General features: G+C 39.3%; 2 protein-coding genes across 2 annotated transcripts in view; both read right to left on the minus strand.

The window, feature by feature from the left end:
* Positions 1 to 18,971, minus strand: part of LOC133987421 (L-rhamnose-binding lectin SML-like) — a 277,548-nt gene that overhangs the window by 92,768 nt on the left and 165,809 nt on the right. The window lies entirely within an intron of this gene.
* Positions 1 to 18,971, minus strand: part of nphp4 (nephronophthisis 4) — a 164,583-nt gene that overhangs the window by 39,149 nt on the left and 106,463 nt on the right. The window contains exons 13-15 of the mRNA XM_062427444.1: positions 16,432 to 16,589; positions 14,016 to 14,207; positions 11,463 to 11,650 (exon numbers count right to left, since the gene is read on the minus strand). Of these exons, the coding sequence (XP_062283428.1) occupies positions 11,463 to 11,650; positions 14,016 to 14,207; positions 16,432 to 16,589 (538 nt within the window). The remainder of the gene's footprint in view (positions 1 to 11,462; positions 11,651 to 14,015; positions 14,208 to 16,431; positions 16,590 to 18,971) is intronic.

Here is an 18,971-nt window from a genome sequence, read left to right on the forward strand (position 1 = left end):
TGGGAGCCTACTGGTTGACACATGCCACACAACCGCAAAATCCGTGATTTGATTCTGGCAGGAGACCCTTATTCTTTCTTATCTCTACTGTCACTATAACAGAGGCTTAAAAACGCCCCCAATATACAGGTGCATCTCAATAAATTAGAATATCATGGAAAAGTTCATTTATTTCCGTAATTCAATTTAAAAAGTGAAACTCATATACTATATGGATTCATTACACACTAAGTGAAATATTTCAAGCCTTTATTTGTTTAAATCTTGATGATTATGGCTTACAGCTAATGAAAACCCCAAATTCAGTATCTCAAAAAATTAGAATACTAAATAAGACCAATAAAAAACAAGGATTTTTAATACAGGTATGTCACCCTTCTGAAAAGTATGTTCATGTACAGTATATGCACTCAGTACTTGGTTGGGGCTCCTTTCGCATGAATTACTGCATCAATATGGCGTGGCATGGAGGCTATCAGCCAGTGGCACTGCTGAGGTGTTATGGAAGCCCAAGTTGCTTCGATAGTGGCCTTCAGCTCGTCTGCATTGTAGGTTCTTGTGTCTCTCATCTTCCTCTTGACAATACCCCATAGATTTTCTATGAGGTTCAGGTCAGGCGAGTTTGCTGGCCAATCAAGCATAGTAATTCCATGTTCATTAAACCAGGTATTGGTACTTTTGGCAGGTGCCAAATCCTGCAGGAAAATGAAATAAGCATCCCCATAAAGCTTGTCAGCAGAAGGAACCATGAAGTGCTCTAAAACTTCCTGGTAGACGGCTGCGTTGACTCTGGACTTGATAAAACACAGTGGACCAACACCAGCAGATGACATGGCTCCCCAAATCATCACTGACTGTGGAAACTTCACACTGGACTTAAAGCAACTTGGATTCTGTGCCTCTCCTCCCTTCCTCCAGACCCTGGGACCTTGATTTCCAATTTACTTTCATCTGAAAAGAGGACCTTGAACCACTGGGCAACAGACCAGTTCTTCTTCTTCTTAGCCCAGGTAAGACGCTTCTGACGTTGTCTATGGTTCAGGAGTGGCTTGACACGACAGTGCGACAGTTGTAGCCCATGTCCTGGATATGTCTGTATGTGGTGGCTCTTAATGCACTGAGTCCAGCCTCAATCCACTCCTTGTGAAGCTCCCCCAATTTTTGAATGGCCTTTGTTTGACAATCCTCTCAAGACTGCGGTTATCCCTGTTGCTTGTGCACCTTTTCCTACCACACTTTTTCCTTCCACTCAACTTTCTATGAATATTCTTGGATACAGCACTCTGTGAACATCCAGCTTCTTTAGCAATGACTTTTTGAGGCTTACCCTCCAAGTCAGCAGTCTTCCCTATGATTGTGAAGCCCACTGAACCAGACTGAGAGATCTTTTAAAGGCTCAGGAAACCTTTGCGGGTGTTTTGGTGTTTTTTTCACAATATTATAATTTTCTGAGACACTGAATTTTGGGTTTTCATTAGCTGTAAGCTATAATCATCAAGATTAAAACAAATAAAGGCTTGAAACATTTCACTTTGTGTGTGATGAATCTATATAATATATGAGTTTCAATTTTTAAACTGAATTAATGAAATTAATTAACTTTTCCACAATATTCTAATGTATTGATGTGCACCTGTATACCTAAATATGAACAAGTAGATGTCCCTGTCCAAATATTAATGGACTGCAATGCATCAAACATCATAAAAACCCTACCTATGAAGTTACTAAATTATAAAGGCAGAGCTTTGTAGGCGGGATAAAGAATGAGGGAATCATCGTTTTACGCTACAAGTCTAGCTAGCCACTTAGCTACTTTGGCGACATACATTAGAAATAAGGATAGAAAAATGTCTACAAAGATAGTGACAAGGGGGGAAATGCAACTGCACAGTTTGTTGAAAGTTAATTTACAGAAATAACTCATTCACATTCACGTAGTCACTCGCTACTGATTAGATACAAAAGGTCACTATAAGATGTTGTTCCACTATGAGCCCCAAAACAGCTTCAATGTTAGACATAGATTCTCTTGTTTGTAGTTTCTCCTGGAGAGATGACTGTCTTCTAAAAGATATTCCAATATTTGGTGTTGTAGAAAGTGTTGTCTGACACATTGATTCAATATCTCCCCTAGGTATTCAACTGGGTGAGATCTGGTGTCTGTAATGGTCACAGCATAAAATTCACATCATTTTCTATGCTAATCAAATCATTCAGTAACCCCTCATTCCCTGTGGATATGGCTACTGTCATCCTGAATAAAGCCCTCGCATCAGGATAGAAATGATTCATCACAGGATAAAAGGGCTCATTCAACAGTATTGATTTGGACTGACCCTTCCCTCTAAGGGGGACAAGTGGACCCAAATAAACCAGAAAAATACTCGTCAGTGGGTAACAGAACCCTAGGACTGTCTCATTGTCAGGGTCAAGCATTCAGGCCTGAACACTTTGAGCGGTCTTTGTAACTGAAGTTTTTCCCATTCATGGGATGATAATAATAAAGCCTTTTCCAAAGTCACTTGAAGGTAGAGTTTCCTTGTAAACAAAGTTTTTTGTTTACATTCAGTTTTATGGAGGATTACCACCACAGGAGCTTTACCTTTCCATAGTTCCTGTAACGATTGGGGGGCTTTACCCAAAACAAGTGTATAATTATGTGCAAGTCTAACAAACATGTTGACTGCTCATAAAACATTTGCAAAACTGATTTTTTGATAATAGTGAAACCTGAATTGTGGTGTTTGCTTGCTGGAAGTCTTTTTCATCTACCCAACTGCATTATGGGAAGTGTAGGATCCAGTGCTTGACCCATGCAACTGAATAAAAGGCAGAATATCTCTTTTTTTAAGGAAGTAACATCCTAAATCAGCCTATAACCTCACTCTTCACCTCCTCACTTTTTCAACTTATGATGTCTTGCGTTCTCTCTCAGGTGTATCTGGTCTGGCCTAATTAAGGAAAAAACCAATAAAGAGCGGGCCAATGACTTGATTTAGATTTTTGCCTTCGTTACTTTTTTCTTTTTCGTTTTTATTGGTTAGGGTTAGTAATAATAATAATTAAAAAAAAGAAATACAAAAAAAAAAAAAAAAAGAAAAAAAGAAAGACAGTAGACTTTGTTAGGTGTTGTTTGTTTGGTGGTCATTTATATTGTTTGTAAATGAATTGAATACTTTTTTCTGCTACTTCTCAACTCTTAATTATGTGGGACTGCTTTTGTATAGAGCTTTCCTGGGGGTCATAACACTGTACAATAAGTTGATATTCAACACCACAAAAGTACAGCCTCTAAAGTTTAACTAGTTTATTTGTGTGTCCACCATTAAAATATAAAACCTGGAGAAAAAGCCATCTGGTCTGGTCATTATTTTAGCCTTTCCTTCCATCCAGATTAGTTTAAATTTGGAGGAAGAGCCATAATATCTCTAACCAGCTGTCATCCTTGTGGACAGGTCTGAACTGGTACAACAGCTATCGCCTGGGAGTCATTAGGCCTGTTGATTGTGTTGCATGGGAGTACAATAAGCAGGGAGTATGAAGCCATTTCACAGAATCAAGAGCACCCTAGGGCTCCCATAATTCAAGATGATAATGGTGCCTATCACACTGCCAAAAATCCTCAGGAGTGATTTCAACAGCAGAATAAAGTCATGGCTTTAATCAGCACATCCGCAACTGACACATTTGGACATTGAAGAAGGGTAGATTTCCCTCTCATTTACTCAAAAGAAACATATTTTCCTCTCTGAAGAAAATGGTGTACACACAGTTTAAGGACTGAAGCTGTTCTAAGGATCTTATTACATAGATAGATATTTACATATATTATGTACTTATATTGTTAGCCATTTGTTATTTATATTGTACACACACACTATCCATTTTGATTAAATCAGTTCAGAGAGAAGGGAAAACTCTGCTATTTACCAACTTGAAATCTGACTCATCCCTTAACTCCAAGCAGCTCAATGAAACCGACCCCGTCAGTGATCCAACTTAGCTGGTGAGTGGGTACAGTGTACACTCAGCTGCAGCCCAAAACCCCGACCTGCAGCAGCCTGTTAATGTTATGCTGTGTGTGTACTAAAGGTGTGAGTGTGGGTCTGTGTGCCAACTCGAATCCCAGAATTTCCCCGCAGCATCCTTCCAGCTCCGTATCAAAGCCCCCATACTGTCTTTATTCCCGTAAGTTGAATGTGCAGAGAAGCAACCAGCTGGATAGAAGTGGAATAATGAGGACCTTTGGTGACAGTCCTGCTGTGTTAAAGAGACCAGCAAGTCCCTCTGACTCTCGCCACGCATTAACTGAAGAAAAACTCTTTTTCCTTTTCAAGTATACACACATGCACACTTCTTACAGTATCCCATGAAAAACTGCCTATTCTGAGGACACCATTTCTACCAGTGAGGTGGATGTTTCTGAGTTTTTTATGTAAATGTGAACTCCTACTGTTGGGGTTGGGGCTCCACAGAACTTTACTGAACTTCAAACAGATTTTTAGAAAATTAAACCTTTCTGAATCCCTTATCGGGTCTATTTAGGTTTTGTAACATTCGCTGAAGCCTCCGAAAACTGCATATGGATCACCATGAGACACTAAAACTCTGCACCGAAAGGTTTTGTAAATCAAGTTGAGATAGATTACAGTGCAGGTTTCACAAACTGCTGAGTAAAAATCCACTCACACTGGAACTATTTCTCTGATCAGATATCTGAGAAAAAAAGAACAAAAACATTGTACTGTAACTAGAGGGACCTCTATTCTAGTAGAAAACAGTGATAATAATTGAAGATTATTACCAAAAGGCAATGAAAGACATGTTTGACAGTAGTCAAGAGGAAAATGAAGAGACAGAGAGGGACAGAGAAAGACCAAAGCAGTCTCATTACATCTGTGCTGCATCAGAACTTCTTCCCTTTAACCTAACCTATACAGACTCATTCACCTCCCCATCTCACAACCACCCGCCAACTCTCTCCACTTGGACCATTAATTCTCCCAGCATGCTCTGGGCTTGTGTGCAGTGGATGGACGGTGATGAGAGCACAGAGGGAGTGAGAGAGAGAGAGGGAAAGAGGGAGGGAGAAAATATGCTGTGTGTGTTTGTGCTCACAAGCGGGGAAGAGCTGACAGATATGGCCCAAGGGTTGCACAGGGTTGTGTGTGTGTGTATGTGTGTGTGTGTATCTAGGTCTGCAGACGAAGAGCGGCACCCAGCAGACTCCCCCTCCCTAACCTGGATGGCCTGCCTGGTGTGTACACAGCAGGCCAGGCAGGCTGAAAATCCTGCAGGGTATCAACAACTCTCAACAACGCTGTGAAGGCTACAGGCAGAGAAAACAGTGAGGACACACAGAGTGTACAGAGAGATGTAGAGACTGACAGAGGCCGGAGCATCATGGTAGACTACGGCTATATTTCATCAGTATATCTGAGGGAAACTGCTTTAAAAGAAAAGAAAAGAAGAAAAAAAAACAACACAAACCATATTAACCACTTGTTTACCTTATAAGGCAGCTGGATTTGCAGGTTCTGTGTAACAAATCACAAACAAAACAAAACACATCTGGCCACTTTGGGTTTCTTAGTTAAAAAATAACAGATATCATTTGATATTTATGTAGAAATAAATCTAAAATAAAAATTATATAGGAACACCAAAAAGTAATCATTGTTGACTTGTTCAGACATGTTCTGTAATTCGATTTTGCATTGCCTAAAGCAAAGTTCCAACACATTTTGATTGACATAGTTGATTCATCTGATATCTCATCAAATGACAATACATATTATAATGTGTATTTGTAAGGAGGTTCATTATGTTTATGAATGAATGACTGAATTACATACTCATTGAAATATAAGTCGTGCGACAAGTAGACTACACCCTGTTACAAAGAAAAAATTGTCAGCTGTAATGAGACAGCTCGAGGAACATAAAATAAAAGTAGTGAACAATCTTTATATCAAAAATTGCATTTTTCTTCAAAGGCCCTACTTAGCCACACAAGTGTTTTCAGTGATTCTGGTCAGGTCAGGTCGGATGCAAAAATGCTGAATAATTAACTGCTTCACTTTAAGAGAAAAATTTACCCCGAGGGTTTGACTCCAATTATTAAAAACACTAAGCCAAAGAGAGGGAAGAAAATTATAACACTTACTGGAGTTCCTGGTTAATTTTGAGACTAAGCCGCAACACAAACTTAACTATAACTACACATACACAGATGCTTGTGGTAGCATTTGTGGCAAATAAACACGAGGCAAAAAGTGAATTGCTCATTTTGAATGCACCTTAACAGATGCAACAGCTGGAAAGTCACAGAAATGTCAATCAAGCGCAGTCTGTACCCACCCACACAGAAGAGTTCTAATCAGGATGCAAGAGAAAGCCGCTGTGTGGGTGGACCATGGCTGTGGAGAACACATTCAGGATTATTCACATCCCTGGCAAATAACTGCTGTAAATGACACAGTTCACATATTGATCTGCTATAACTGTTGGCTACTCAGAAACCTCCAGTTTGTTACATTAAAACTCGCTGGTTGCAGGCTAAACATAGAAATTATTAGAAAAGTAGCATATGGCGACTTATTTTTCACTCTGGTTGATATTCTTATTTGCTATTACATACTAACTATGTTAACAACTTTCATATGATTGTGATTTTAAAATCAATTATGTGAGCTAACTTAGGTGAGGTAACAGCAGAACACCAAACTATGTCTAACTCATGTCTCATCTGTTTGAGTACTTAGTGCCACAGTGGGAAATAGCAGGTTTAGAGATTTAAGGAGCTTATTTGTCTCATGGTTCATGTATCGTAAAATGGAATAAAGATTTTGTCTTTGGTGGGAAATAAATAAAAAAAAGGAAATTGCAACAGCACTACAATTCTTTTCTTTTCCAAAAAGCTTCAGTTGGCAAATTTGCATGTTTGGGACCTCAACTTCAAAATTTCTGAATTGCTACTTAATCCATTTACCAGATCAGTGCACAAAGAAATTTGGACATGCTGCTGTTTAGAATACAATGTAAGCTTCTATTGCACTCAAGTTTATACTTCTTCTGTCAGTGTAGATGTAATTTTCCTGCCAGTGAAATATACACAGTGCCAGAAATGAGTCAGTTATTTTGTTGTTGTTGTTTTTTAAACGTGAAATCTGATCAAGTGTAGCTGTCAAATTTTCTGAGACCTAATGAGTGAATGAGGAGACATGAAAGGGATACCCACTCACCGCCTAAACAGGGTGAAGGAATTCAGTCAGTTTCTGGGGAACTTCTACACGGCAGAACACAGCATCACAAAGCTGAATACCCGTAGCAGCTTTGAAGCTCAAAGTTGGATCCAATATTCTCTCTCAACCCTTCCTCTCTTTATCTGTGTCTCTCACGCACACACGCGCACACGCGCGCGCGCGCGCGCACACACACACACACACACACACACACACACACACACACACACACACACACACACACACACACACACACACACACACACACACACACACACACACACACACACACACACACACACACACACACACACACACACACACACAGTCTATTTCCAAAGACTCATATTGAATGGCCATAGAGCAGTCAGTGGATCATTGATCTTGTACAGTACTTGGATCCTTCATATATTCATAAATCACACCCACTGCAGAGAATGCTCAACATTTTACAATAACATTAATTTGTTCAATTATGAATTGAAGGAATTCACATCATAAGTCAGGATCAGTAAAATATAGTAGATTAGTCAATGTATTATAACTGCAATGATAGTTTCTAGACAACAGTGCTGTAAATCATATGCAATAATGATTTGTACTCAAAGCTGCTCACCATGTCGTCCTGAAAAATACGACAACTTTTTTTTGAAAAAGCTAGATGAGTCACATATTTGATTCAGTTATTACACTGATAAGATTAAATCATAGATATGACATGAATGAAGGTTTAACTGGGAGATTCTGACTATTAAAACTGATGTGACGCGATAAGCTAAATTGTTTCACCAGAAAAGATGCCGTTTTACTGAACTGCACACTACTACACAGTTCACTCATGATGGTATAAAGTGGTGTAGAAGAGTGGTCCATCTTTCTTTAACAAAAGAGTCTTTGAGTACAGACACCTTCATGTGTACGGCATAGTAACAATAGCCAAGGGTGCAGTACCAGTCAAAAGTCTGGAAAGTGTGTACAAACTTTTGACTGGTACTGTAGCTACAGCTGATATATATATATATATATATATATATATATATATATATATATATATATATATATATATATATATATATATATATATATATATATATATAAAAAGAGTGAAGAAAGATAAAAGATTCAATAAGAAATGTGTTAGCTTTGTGCAGTAGCATAGTATATTTTGTCATTTGTCACAGGATATAAATAGAGCCGGCTATCAGAACCCATCTGTAAATGAAAACACAGGAAACAATGTGTGTGTATATTTACTTCTGTGAAAGGAGTTGATGACATCCACATATGGGTTTCATGTCTCCTGTCCTTTTAAAGAAATGTACCAGGAGAGAATGTCAGAGATCCTACAGTACAGTATGTGGTTGAAGCTCATTGGGTTGGACAGGGCTCTGCAATCATTTTCACAGATTGACACATGAAAATGACACAGGATACGAGGGGAATTTGTGGAAGGACACGCGGAAAGAAAACACTGTATCAGAAAAAATGATCCTGCCTGTTTTTCATATTTTCTTAAGGCCACACCGACTACAAACTGTTTATCTCAACAATGAAGCATGGAGGCAGTAACAGATAGTTTACTGCCTCGGGGCAGGAAGACACTCAACCATTGAAAGAAGACAAAAAAATCAATCAACATGAAACTGTATATTTTCTAGAAGAATATCAGTTTTCTTGTTTGTGATGTGAAACATGATGTAGGTTGGGTCACACACCTCCACAGTGACTCCTAGCAAAGCAACACAAGAGATTAAATTGGTGACAGATAAGCTCAAAAGTACAATTTCCATTTGAAATCACAACCTTAGATCTATTGAAGTACTGCGGCATAACTTGAATGGAGTCATTCATACACATGATTGTAAAATGTCAATGAACTACCACTACACTTGAAGAAGGAACGGCTATTTTCCTCTTGTGAAAGTCTAAATTAAAGCTACAATTATTGATTATTGCTATTAAAAGAGAACCCATCAGTTACACACACTTAGAGTGTGGAAGCTAAAAGCAGCATTCATTTATTTGTTGGCCATTTGGCGGGAAGCAGAACAACCTGAGACATTGCTGATAACGCTCACATATTGTCCCTCTTACAAAATTATGTTGATTTGGTAAGCAACTAATTTACACAGACAGCAGATATGGAACAACACTGTTATTCATTTGGAGTCTGTGTACATCTGACAAATGTAAGTCCAATAATTTTCCACTAACTCTTGAGAAAAAATGTCTGGCTCTTTACTTGCTATCTGTACAACTTTCTTCAGCTAATGTCAAACTTTATCTTACATATATTGAATAGTCTTTTGTTATATTTGTTAATATAAAACATAACAGTGCAGCTTTAAATAAACATAAATTAACTCAACAACTCACAGAGGTCACACATGGTAATTATAAGATAATTGCAGTTTGAGCTATTCTTATTTTACCATGTTTTTCTTGAGGAAGCCGCTTTAAAGACATAATTAATTAGCTTGAGTGGAAGGACACCACTAACAGGAAAGAACAAACATATTTCTTTTCTGTTTACTCAATGTTTTACTTTTGTGATAAAACCATTTAAATGTCAATTATAAACCTACATTGAGCTAACTACCATTATCCACCATAAGGTATTGGTTGAAACAGAGGGTGAAGCTGCAAAAAGCGTGGGTGTATTGAAGTGTGTTTTACTGAATGAAAAAAGATATATATCTGGACATTTATCTGAATTTCACCAATGTATATTTTGATCATTTCCACTGCAGTTTTTTTGCATTTGGCATTGTAATATTTTTGCACTATTGTGGTAAATTTGGAAACATCTGACTAGTTTAAACATCAATAGCATGAAATAAGATTAACATCTCTCCAATAAAAAAAACAAAGAATCTCACATTGTTTCTGTATAATTATTTGTTCAGCCTGTGTTTACTTGATATATGAAACTCATACTGTAATTTGGAGGCAATTAGGACAGAAATGCAGAACATTTCCAAGTGCTCACAAATCTTTTCTCATATCTGCCCGTAATAATTACACTACAACAAAGCTGATTCAGTGTAACAGCACCATTTATGATGGATCGTGTTTAGCTAATCTTTTTCTTTTTTTCTTTTGCTTATGAGAAACTATCATCTTTACAGATTGCAGCATGTAACATTTTGTGGTTCAGCAAGTACAAACAGATGTGTCAGATATTGATATTTGAAGAAACATTTACCTAGAGAGACAATTAACTATAAAGTCTTACTCTTTTAAGTGAAAAAAGGCTTTAGTTGTAGTTCAGCAGTTGTCATAGAATGTATGGAAGGATCTGTCTGAATGTAGGAGGGCTTTGTGGAGGTGCACACTGGATAATATAGACTGAGATAGACGCAGAGAGAGACAGAGAAATATTGACAGAGTTAGACTGGAGTGTGTGTCTGGGGAATGGAGAATATGGGTAGGCGTAAGAAAGAAAGGGGGGGGGGCATTGTTTGTGTGTTCAATATCACGCTCTGTCAGAAGCTGTAATATCTCTTCCATTTCATTAGTTGCTACATGAATAGACTTGACATCAATCAGCGCCCGCTCGGCTGATTGAAAGAGAAGTGCCTAAGCATTAGAGAACATCACGGAGAATCGTAGAACACGCTTTCAGTTTGCAGGCACTGATTGTACAATGTTAACCTGGAGAGCAGTAAAATAAATCTCAGCTCGGCTTATATCCAGAATCTGTAACAGATATATGACACTAACACTGTTGTAATCAATGGCGAGGACTTCCATTTTCCAAAGGATGCAATATGTTGTTTTTTTCATATTGACAAATGCATTTTCCCACCTTCCAACAAGGACATGCACACACCAAGAAGCATTAAGTTGTCAGTTGTTGTCTGTATAACCATGCATTGTTTACTGTGATATATTAGCTATCTGAAGCGAGTTTCAAGCCTCTGCAGTTTCATTCAATGGTAATACAGAACTGAGACGAATGGCTGTTGAAAGGGAAGGAAAAAAAACACATTTGATTTAAAATATTATGGTTCCCTTCAATCACGCAAGTTGTCTGTAAGAAGCTCACAGTGCATCCAAACTGTAATGACCCGAGTACAGGAACAGCCGTCAAAAAGGACAGCAACGACATTTAGAGTCCACAGAGGCGACACACAGCTGGGAATTGAAGGTGCAACTCTAATTCAGAGAGAAAATGAACAATATAACATTTTTTGCAGCATCTAGGATCCTTACCGGAGTTGACAGTGCCGTCTTTGTTGATGGTGGTCATGACACAGGGAAGTGGATCACCAGCTTTCTGCTGAACCTTGTCACTGGTCAGAAGTCTGAGCTGCTGCGATGTGACTGGTGGAAAGCGGTAGAACTGGAAGGTAAAGTAGATGTTGTCGGGCCAATCAGGACCAACCCCCGCCGTTGGTATTCTGTCAAAAGACAAAAGTTGATGATTATTGAGAAAATAATGATAATGAGCAATATTTTAAAGTAATATGGCAATGCTGCATGTAAAAAAAAAAATACAAATGTTTGATTTACTACCCTGAATATTATCAACTGAATGTTAACTGTGATGTTTTTATTAGAAGATTTATGTGGGGAATGGACTACCAATCAAATTTGAACATTTATAGATGAAAATGTCATTAAAAACCTGGGAGAGTAAATCACATTCTAGTCAATGATTTACCTCAGACAATTCCATGAACCAAAAACATTGAATAAGCATTTCTTGCACGTCTTACCACAGACGCTAATTCAGCGTTATTGCTACTTACAGCTTAAAGGGGTAAATCACACTTTAAAAGTGGCTATAAATTAAACCGCTGATTGAGTAGGTACAAACTCAGCATCACACCTTTTGATTTATAATAAGTGGATAGCTTGGCTTGAAAACTAAAGGCAGCATGGAAACTAAAGTTATTAGATCTGTGAAATACTTTCTGTATATGTACAAACAAAAGTGCATATTGTATTCTAGTTCATCTGTTAACACAAAGGGAATAACTGTATGTAGTATATTTTATTTACTACGACTCATTTTCACAGAAACGCCACTCTCAGAATGTGATTTCACAAACGCGCGCACGCACATGCGCGCAAGCACACGCGCACGCACACGCGCACACACACACACACACAAAAGTCCCGATGCGCCTGCGAGCTCTTGATTTAGCATAGTACACATTAAATAATGAGCGGGTTTCAGGATGAGCTTCTTTCTATTTCCGTCTGATGAATAGATTAGCAATCAGTCATCAGGTCTCCAATAATGGGGGGGTGGGGGTGGAAGAAGCATCAGAAAACAAGCAAGGAGTGCTGGAAGGCCCCCCACGACCATGGACAGGCTGTCAAAGGCGGAGGTTTCAAAGTGGAATCTAATGAGAGCGGAGTGTGACCTCCCAGTCAATCACAGACTCACGCATACTCCACTGTTAAAGATGCTGCCGTGCTCCATCTTAACAGAGGAGCCGGCATTAATATTCATTCTGTAAACAGACAAGATTGATAATTATGGCGCCTGGGTGAGAGGTAGAAATTACACTGCCTATCCATGGGCCCCCCCGCTTGCCTAAGTGCTATTGCTGCTGCCTAAACCTTCTGCCTGCCATACCTGTTTGTTATAATTATGAGGTAAACCGCACCCAATGCTACAGCAAGCAACAAGAGCCAATTTATGCTCAAGTGTGTGGGCTCAGGTTGTACTTGAGATCGCCTTAAGGAGGCCTCGAAAAGAAGCGAGAATAATCAAATCAGCTATCACACTGTCACAACACAATTTGAGGCAAAATCATTTCCATATCATATTTTCTTATATTAAAAATACCTTTATTTCACTCTCTCCGTCTGATAATATAATAGTGTTACCCAGAGGCTTTAAATATTTATTTTTGTAATCTCACGTTGTAACTAGGTCTTCCTACCAAACTTCCTTCCACCTTGCCTGCAGAAAGGAAGTGATTTCATTGTCAGTCTGTTTGAAATAAACAGAATAGTGATGCTAAAGTGCTGGTGGTGTTGGGGAAAAAACAGGAAGATGGGAAAAGCTTAACATTTTGATATTGATTCTAGCTGAAAACAAAGCCCATCAACTCCTTCACACGTAGGACCTGGAGCGTCGAGGTTAGTACACAGGAAGTCATGGCGGCACGGTGGTGAGTGTATGATGAACACAGACAGATGCGAGTTGGTTTTATCAAACTGCTGACAGTGCAGATGACACGGCAGACAGACGCAAAGAGTGGTGTGTTTTATACACATCCTTCAGCAGTCCCCCCCAACCCCCTCCCTTCCACTGTCAGCCCCTGACAGAGGGGACGCTGGCTTCAGGGTTTTTTTCGTGATGGGCAGTTGACAGAGGCGCTATTCAGCCCGTGCTGACTGGAAATGTTATTCTGTAACTGTGAGCATATGGGTTTGTGCATGCTGTGTTCGGGTATGTTCATGACATGTGAATAGAGGATGACTGGCAGGAGTTTATGTCTGGTTTGACTGCATTAGTATCTTGGCTGCAAACCCCCCCCCCCAAAAAAAAACCAACTTGAAATCTTATGGCAAGCAGAGTGGTGTTCTTGGCCGTCAACCAAAATACATGAAGGATTTATCTACTGCTGTGTACACTTACATGGCCAGTGGCTCTGTGAACAGTAATGTGGGTAAAGTGCTGTCAAATCAATGACTGCTCTCTTTTACTTACAATACAATAATTTTGACATTCCTGGAACCACAAATAAGCAGATTTCCTGTAATACTGCACTGGAGCTTAATGTGATCCAGCACTGCAAGCCTCACCTGGTAAACGCTAGAAACTGGAACACCAGCAGGTCGCCCTGTAGAGGGTCAGTCTCTTCACGCTGGGGGTCAAAGGGCACGGGTTCTGTGGGGTCCAGGACTTCTGCCACCTGGCCACTATAGTCCAAGATGTCAGGGAAGCCAGCAGAATGGATGTGGGCCATCGAGCTCCTGGAGCTGACTGAGCAGGAACTAAAGGAGAAGGGTAAAATTAGAGGAAGGTTCCAGTATCATGAGCACACATCGATCACTCAGCAAGCTGAAAAGACTTCGGCAAACGCTGCTTATGATGCTTCACGAGCAGCGGGAGGTAATGTGTTTAGTCCCCGCTGCACTGGCCTCACGTGGGTGATTTGTGGTTGTAAATGAGGCAGAGAAAATGTTGAGATCTGAGTTGAATTCTATGCTGTTTTATCATTTCAAACCCAGCTCTGTTTATTTCCGATGGGTTCCATTCTTGCTCAAGATGGTTACCCTATGGGAGATGCAGTGTAACGTCAAGTTAAACACAACTGGACTTCACTGAATCTGTGATGAAACAATGATGGGACAACATGAGGATGTCAGTAATATCCGTCAAGCAGCGGCACAGTGAAAACACTTACAGAGGAGAGACAACGGGTGCCAAAACACTCCCCCAGGATTTTCAAGCATAATTGGCAGTTATCTCTAATCATAGTGGCCACCTGTTTTTCCGCAACTATGGTAACATTCATAACTTATACTTTCAGTACTGACACCAAACACTCTGGGTATGATAAACACAGTGTACAGATGGCTGGCTGGAGTGCAGGCCTAGGAAAATGAACGATGGCGTTTGGGCTTATCATAACAGTAACGCTGCCTGTGTCCAGTTGGTAAACAGTCGGGTCCACAGCGACACATTTGTGAAAGTATGGAGCCCTGATCAAACTAATTAAGGCAACAACAGTGAAAAAGGCAGTCGATTGGGTTTTTCCACAGCGGATGTGACAATTTCATGCCTTCCCTCACTTCCCCATCGCTCAAAGTTATATCTTAATTTAGCCCCAGTGGATTAATATTCAAGCCATCATTTTTTATTTCAAAGTGGGGCTCTATCAGATATGCACTGCAACTTCAATTAAACTTCTTTAGACTTCATTGTTCTTCCTGAAGAAGTGGGTCATTCCCCACTGAAAACAGTCAAAAAGATGTTTTGGCTCTGAGTGAAGAGGCAGAGATGTTTCAGCCCACTGAACTGAACCGCATCGTGTCTGGATCCAAACTCTGGGATTGGGAAACTGTTTCAATGCCAGCTGCTTATTTACAGACTCTCTGCACTAATGCGATGCCTTGTTTCCCAGTTACTGTGCCCATTATTTGCAGCTTGTACTCTCTCGTTTGGTATCCCACCTCCACAGACCAGGCTGCATTGCTTCTATTATTATGATATCCTGTTATTAGCTTCAATGTAAACTGTGAGCCCATTTAATTTCACTCTGCTGCAATGAATCAAAGTCAAAACCTCTTCCTTACAGTTGGATTTAATAAGGAATTTTCACAGTAACAAACAATGCTGAGACCATTACCCAAAGTGGGATATTAAGGTGGACAAAACCATTTCTTTAAATTGGCTCCTCCTTACTGACAACACTGCTATATTACCCAGTGCACAGGCTGCCAATTAGTGAGCCGATCAATATCCTTCTGTAGATAGCAAGACAGTGAACTATTGTGGTAATGAAGTACTATACAAGGATCACATTGAGATACGGGGCCAGATAAAACAGTAACATGTTGAAACGATGTTTAAAGTGGCTTGATTCAATAACGTCTCCTATGAGTTATACTCATGACCACTCGAGAAACTATAGTAAAAAAAATGTTAAAAGGAAAAACAAAGCAAACTCAAGCACTGTATGTCCTCATCTAATATATGACTCTCTTCAGATGGCCAAATAGTACAGTTGTGCGTTTCATATATCTGATGCATGGCCTTTTGATACTGAGGGGCTGATCAACAATTCAATTCCACTCAAGTGTTTAGTTAATGGATTTTCTATCTAATCTATAATTATGCCAGTCCCTGTTTACCAGTTCATATACAGCTGGTCTCTCATTGTAATTCATGTTGTTCAACTGATGCCAACATCGACACGCAGTGTTTTTTACTTTACTTTTTATAATAATAGATCAAACACAGTCTTGGGTGTCAGAGAGCAGAATATAGGGCCTCTATGATCTCAGATACTGGGTTTAAGATGTATTTTTGCAAATAACTAAATAAAGGATGGCAAAAACAGACCATTTCCATCTGATGAGTAATGGTGATTCAAAAACAAAGAGGAAAGCATAAAAAAAAGATGGCAGATGCCATGAAATTCAATGTTTAAGGAAATAAAGTATGCCTCTCTTGTGTTACTCTTGTGTTATGTAGACAATAGGAGGGGCTCACCTTGGTGCATTCAACCCAAGAGTGATGACAGGAGCGTGGACAGGGGTGAAGGGCAGCTCCTGAAGTTGGTCTCCTTCATCCTGAGCTGAAGGTGACACATCCTTGTCCACCTGAAGAGCCATTTCTAGGTGGGCAATATTGGTGACAGCTGAGCAGGCCTAGAACAAAATAGGGTGATATGGATGCAGGAAAGTCTGTATAAATGATGATGCTATTTGAAAAATAAAAATAAAATCCAATATCATCTGATGGCAAGCAATGATTTCAGTTGACTTCAGGATGGCTAAAAAATCTTTGTGTGTAAGGGATGTAAAGTAATAAAAAAACAAAACTAATTTACTCTGACAGAGAGAGGTATCCTCCATTTAAGTCAATGCAGACCATTTAAGATCATAGCTAGTAATCTTCCTCACCTGCCAACTGGAGTGTTGTTTTTTTCTGCCAAATGCAGAAGTATTAAAGATGATTGAAACGTCATATTTTCTTAGGACGTTTTGCATAACATAGTTGAGCAAGAATAATAAGATCTGCACCACCTGCAAGGCTACAGACTGTCAGTACCAGATACTTCAATTAGGTCAAGCACTGACATCCAGTTTATAATCAGTTTCAGAACAGACAGCTACAACTCTGCACACCACTTTACCTCTTGCTGTTTTTTCATGACATCAGTCTGATATCTGCAGACAGCTGGCTAGCTAACGTTAGCTACCTAACAAGTAGTGACACATTGAATGAAGTAGAATCTGCGCGCTGTTCAGTCGATTCCCAGCACTTCACCTCATGTAACCAGGTGATTAACTCTTATGAACAGGTGATTAACACAAATTGAAAGCTTAGATCAGTGTGCTGAGTCTTTTTTCAGTCGGTCCCTTCCATACATGTGATTGTTAAATTCACTGGGATAGCCAGGGCAGCTAGCCACTTAGACTCATGACAGTCCCATAAACTGCAGGTGCACATGTAGTGTATCTATTTACTTTGCAGTTTACGGGATTTGATTTTGAAGTAATGTTTTTAAGCATGTTGCAATGATGTTTTCATAATGTAGACATTTCATACATTGTGCAAAATTAAAAACTCTGGTTAACTGAATCAATTTGATATCACCCTGCTGTGAACCCTTCTGTTTTTTTGATTGCCTACCACCCAGTGAATTTGTATTCATATGCATTACACAAAATGATATATAGCTTGTGCTACTATGAAAATTACAGGTTGATTACACATATATGCATAACAAGAGGCATGAGCAACAATGACTGCACTGTAGTACAGTCACTCTGCAGAATGTTAGATGATTGGCAGGTGGATGCATGAAAATTGCATGGAAAGTAAATGTATGCTATTGAGGCTGGGAACAAAGCAGCGCAGCAGTAAATGAGAACGCTAGTAATGGATTTGTCAGAAGTGATTGCAACTGCTCTAACTCCGCACTTACAGTATACAAAACACAGTAGTCATATGTCAAAGAGATGAAAAAGAGATCTTCCTGTTCTGGGTTTACTTGGTCCTTGTGAATGCCTGCATTGATTGTAATGATTTATCTGTATGTTACAAGCTATTAAATAGCATTGTCAATCAAAATGCAAACTGAGGTTTAGGAAACAATACTGTCCTCTCAATGGTCTACTCAGGATCTGAGCATCTTCATAGTATTTATCAGTATAGGATTCCAGTTTTGTTAAGTGATGTGTGCAAAACGTTTGAAGCAGAAGGTATGACTCCAACCTAACACTCCTTTCAACCTGCCTAATTATAGAGTCATTCATTACAGTATGTTGGTCTAAATTCTGAGATTTGACTTCTGTCCTCCTGGATCTAATATTACACATGTTTCTTTTGTGTTCTACTTTTTATCGCTAGTGTTTTACTACACTGGATTTTATCTGCATTTGTGCCGCTTGCTTTTGCAAAGACCTCCATGACAGACCTGTTTGTTAAAAACACTCTATAAATAAACTTGACATTAAGACAATAAATCACAAAGAGAAAGTGGTAAGGTGTGCCAATGCAATTTGTCAAGCTATCGAAAGGCAAGGACATGAATAAACTTAGATAGTACAACCTTTGGGGGGAAAAAACAAAGTGAAGCATGAAAGTCTCTATCTAATACTGGATTCATTGCAAGCAGCCAACTTTCAAGAAGGTGAGCTGCTGTAACCGAGTTTCCACCACTATCTAAATCAGTCTTTTACATACAGCAAGTGTCCATCACAAAACCACATGAGAGTAAGTGGGATTGAGTATTTTGATGGATTGCGCGGTGTTAAACTGCCTGTTTAAATGTCATATTATCTGTTAACAAATCCCTTGAAAACACCAAAATCAACAATGTGTTAGTCTATCTCTCAGCATTTTTCCTACTCTGCCTGCAGCCCCAAGCCTTTTGGGACTTTTTGGAGTTTTTAGCAAACACAAACACAAAGAAGAGTAAATAGTGCATTTGATGGGGACTATTTTCAGCAGCAGATTGGAGCCACGAGTTCTATAGTCAGTGAAGAGCACGTCAGCTGAACATGTAATAGAATGTTTGCCCA

This window comes from Scomber scombrus, chromosome 10, assembly GCF_963691925.1.
Source record: "Scomber scombrus chromosome 10, fScoSco1.1, whole genome shotgun sequence".
In the NCBI taxonomy this organism is placed as follows: Eukaryota; Metazoa; Chordata; class Actinopteri; order Scombriformes; family Scombridae; genus Scomber; species Scomber scombrus.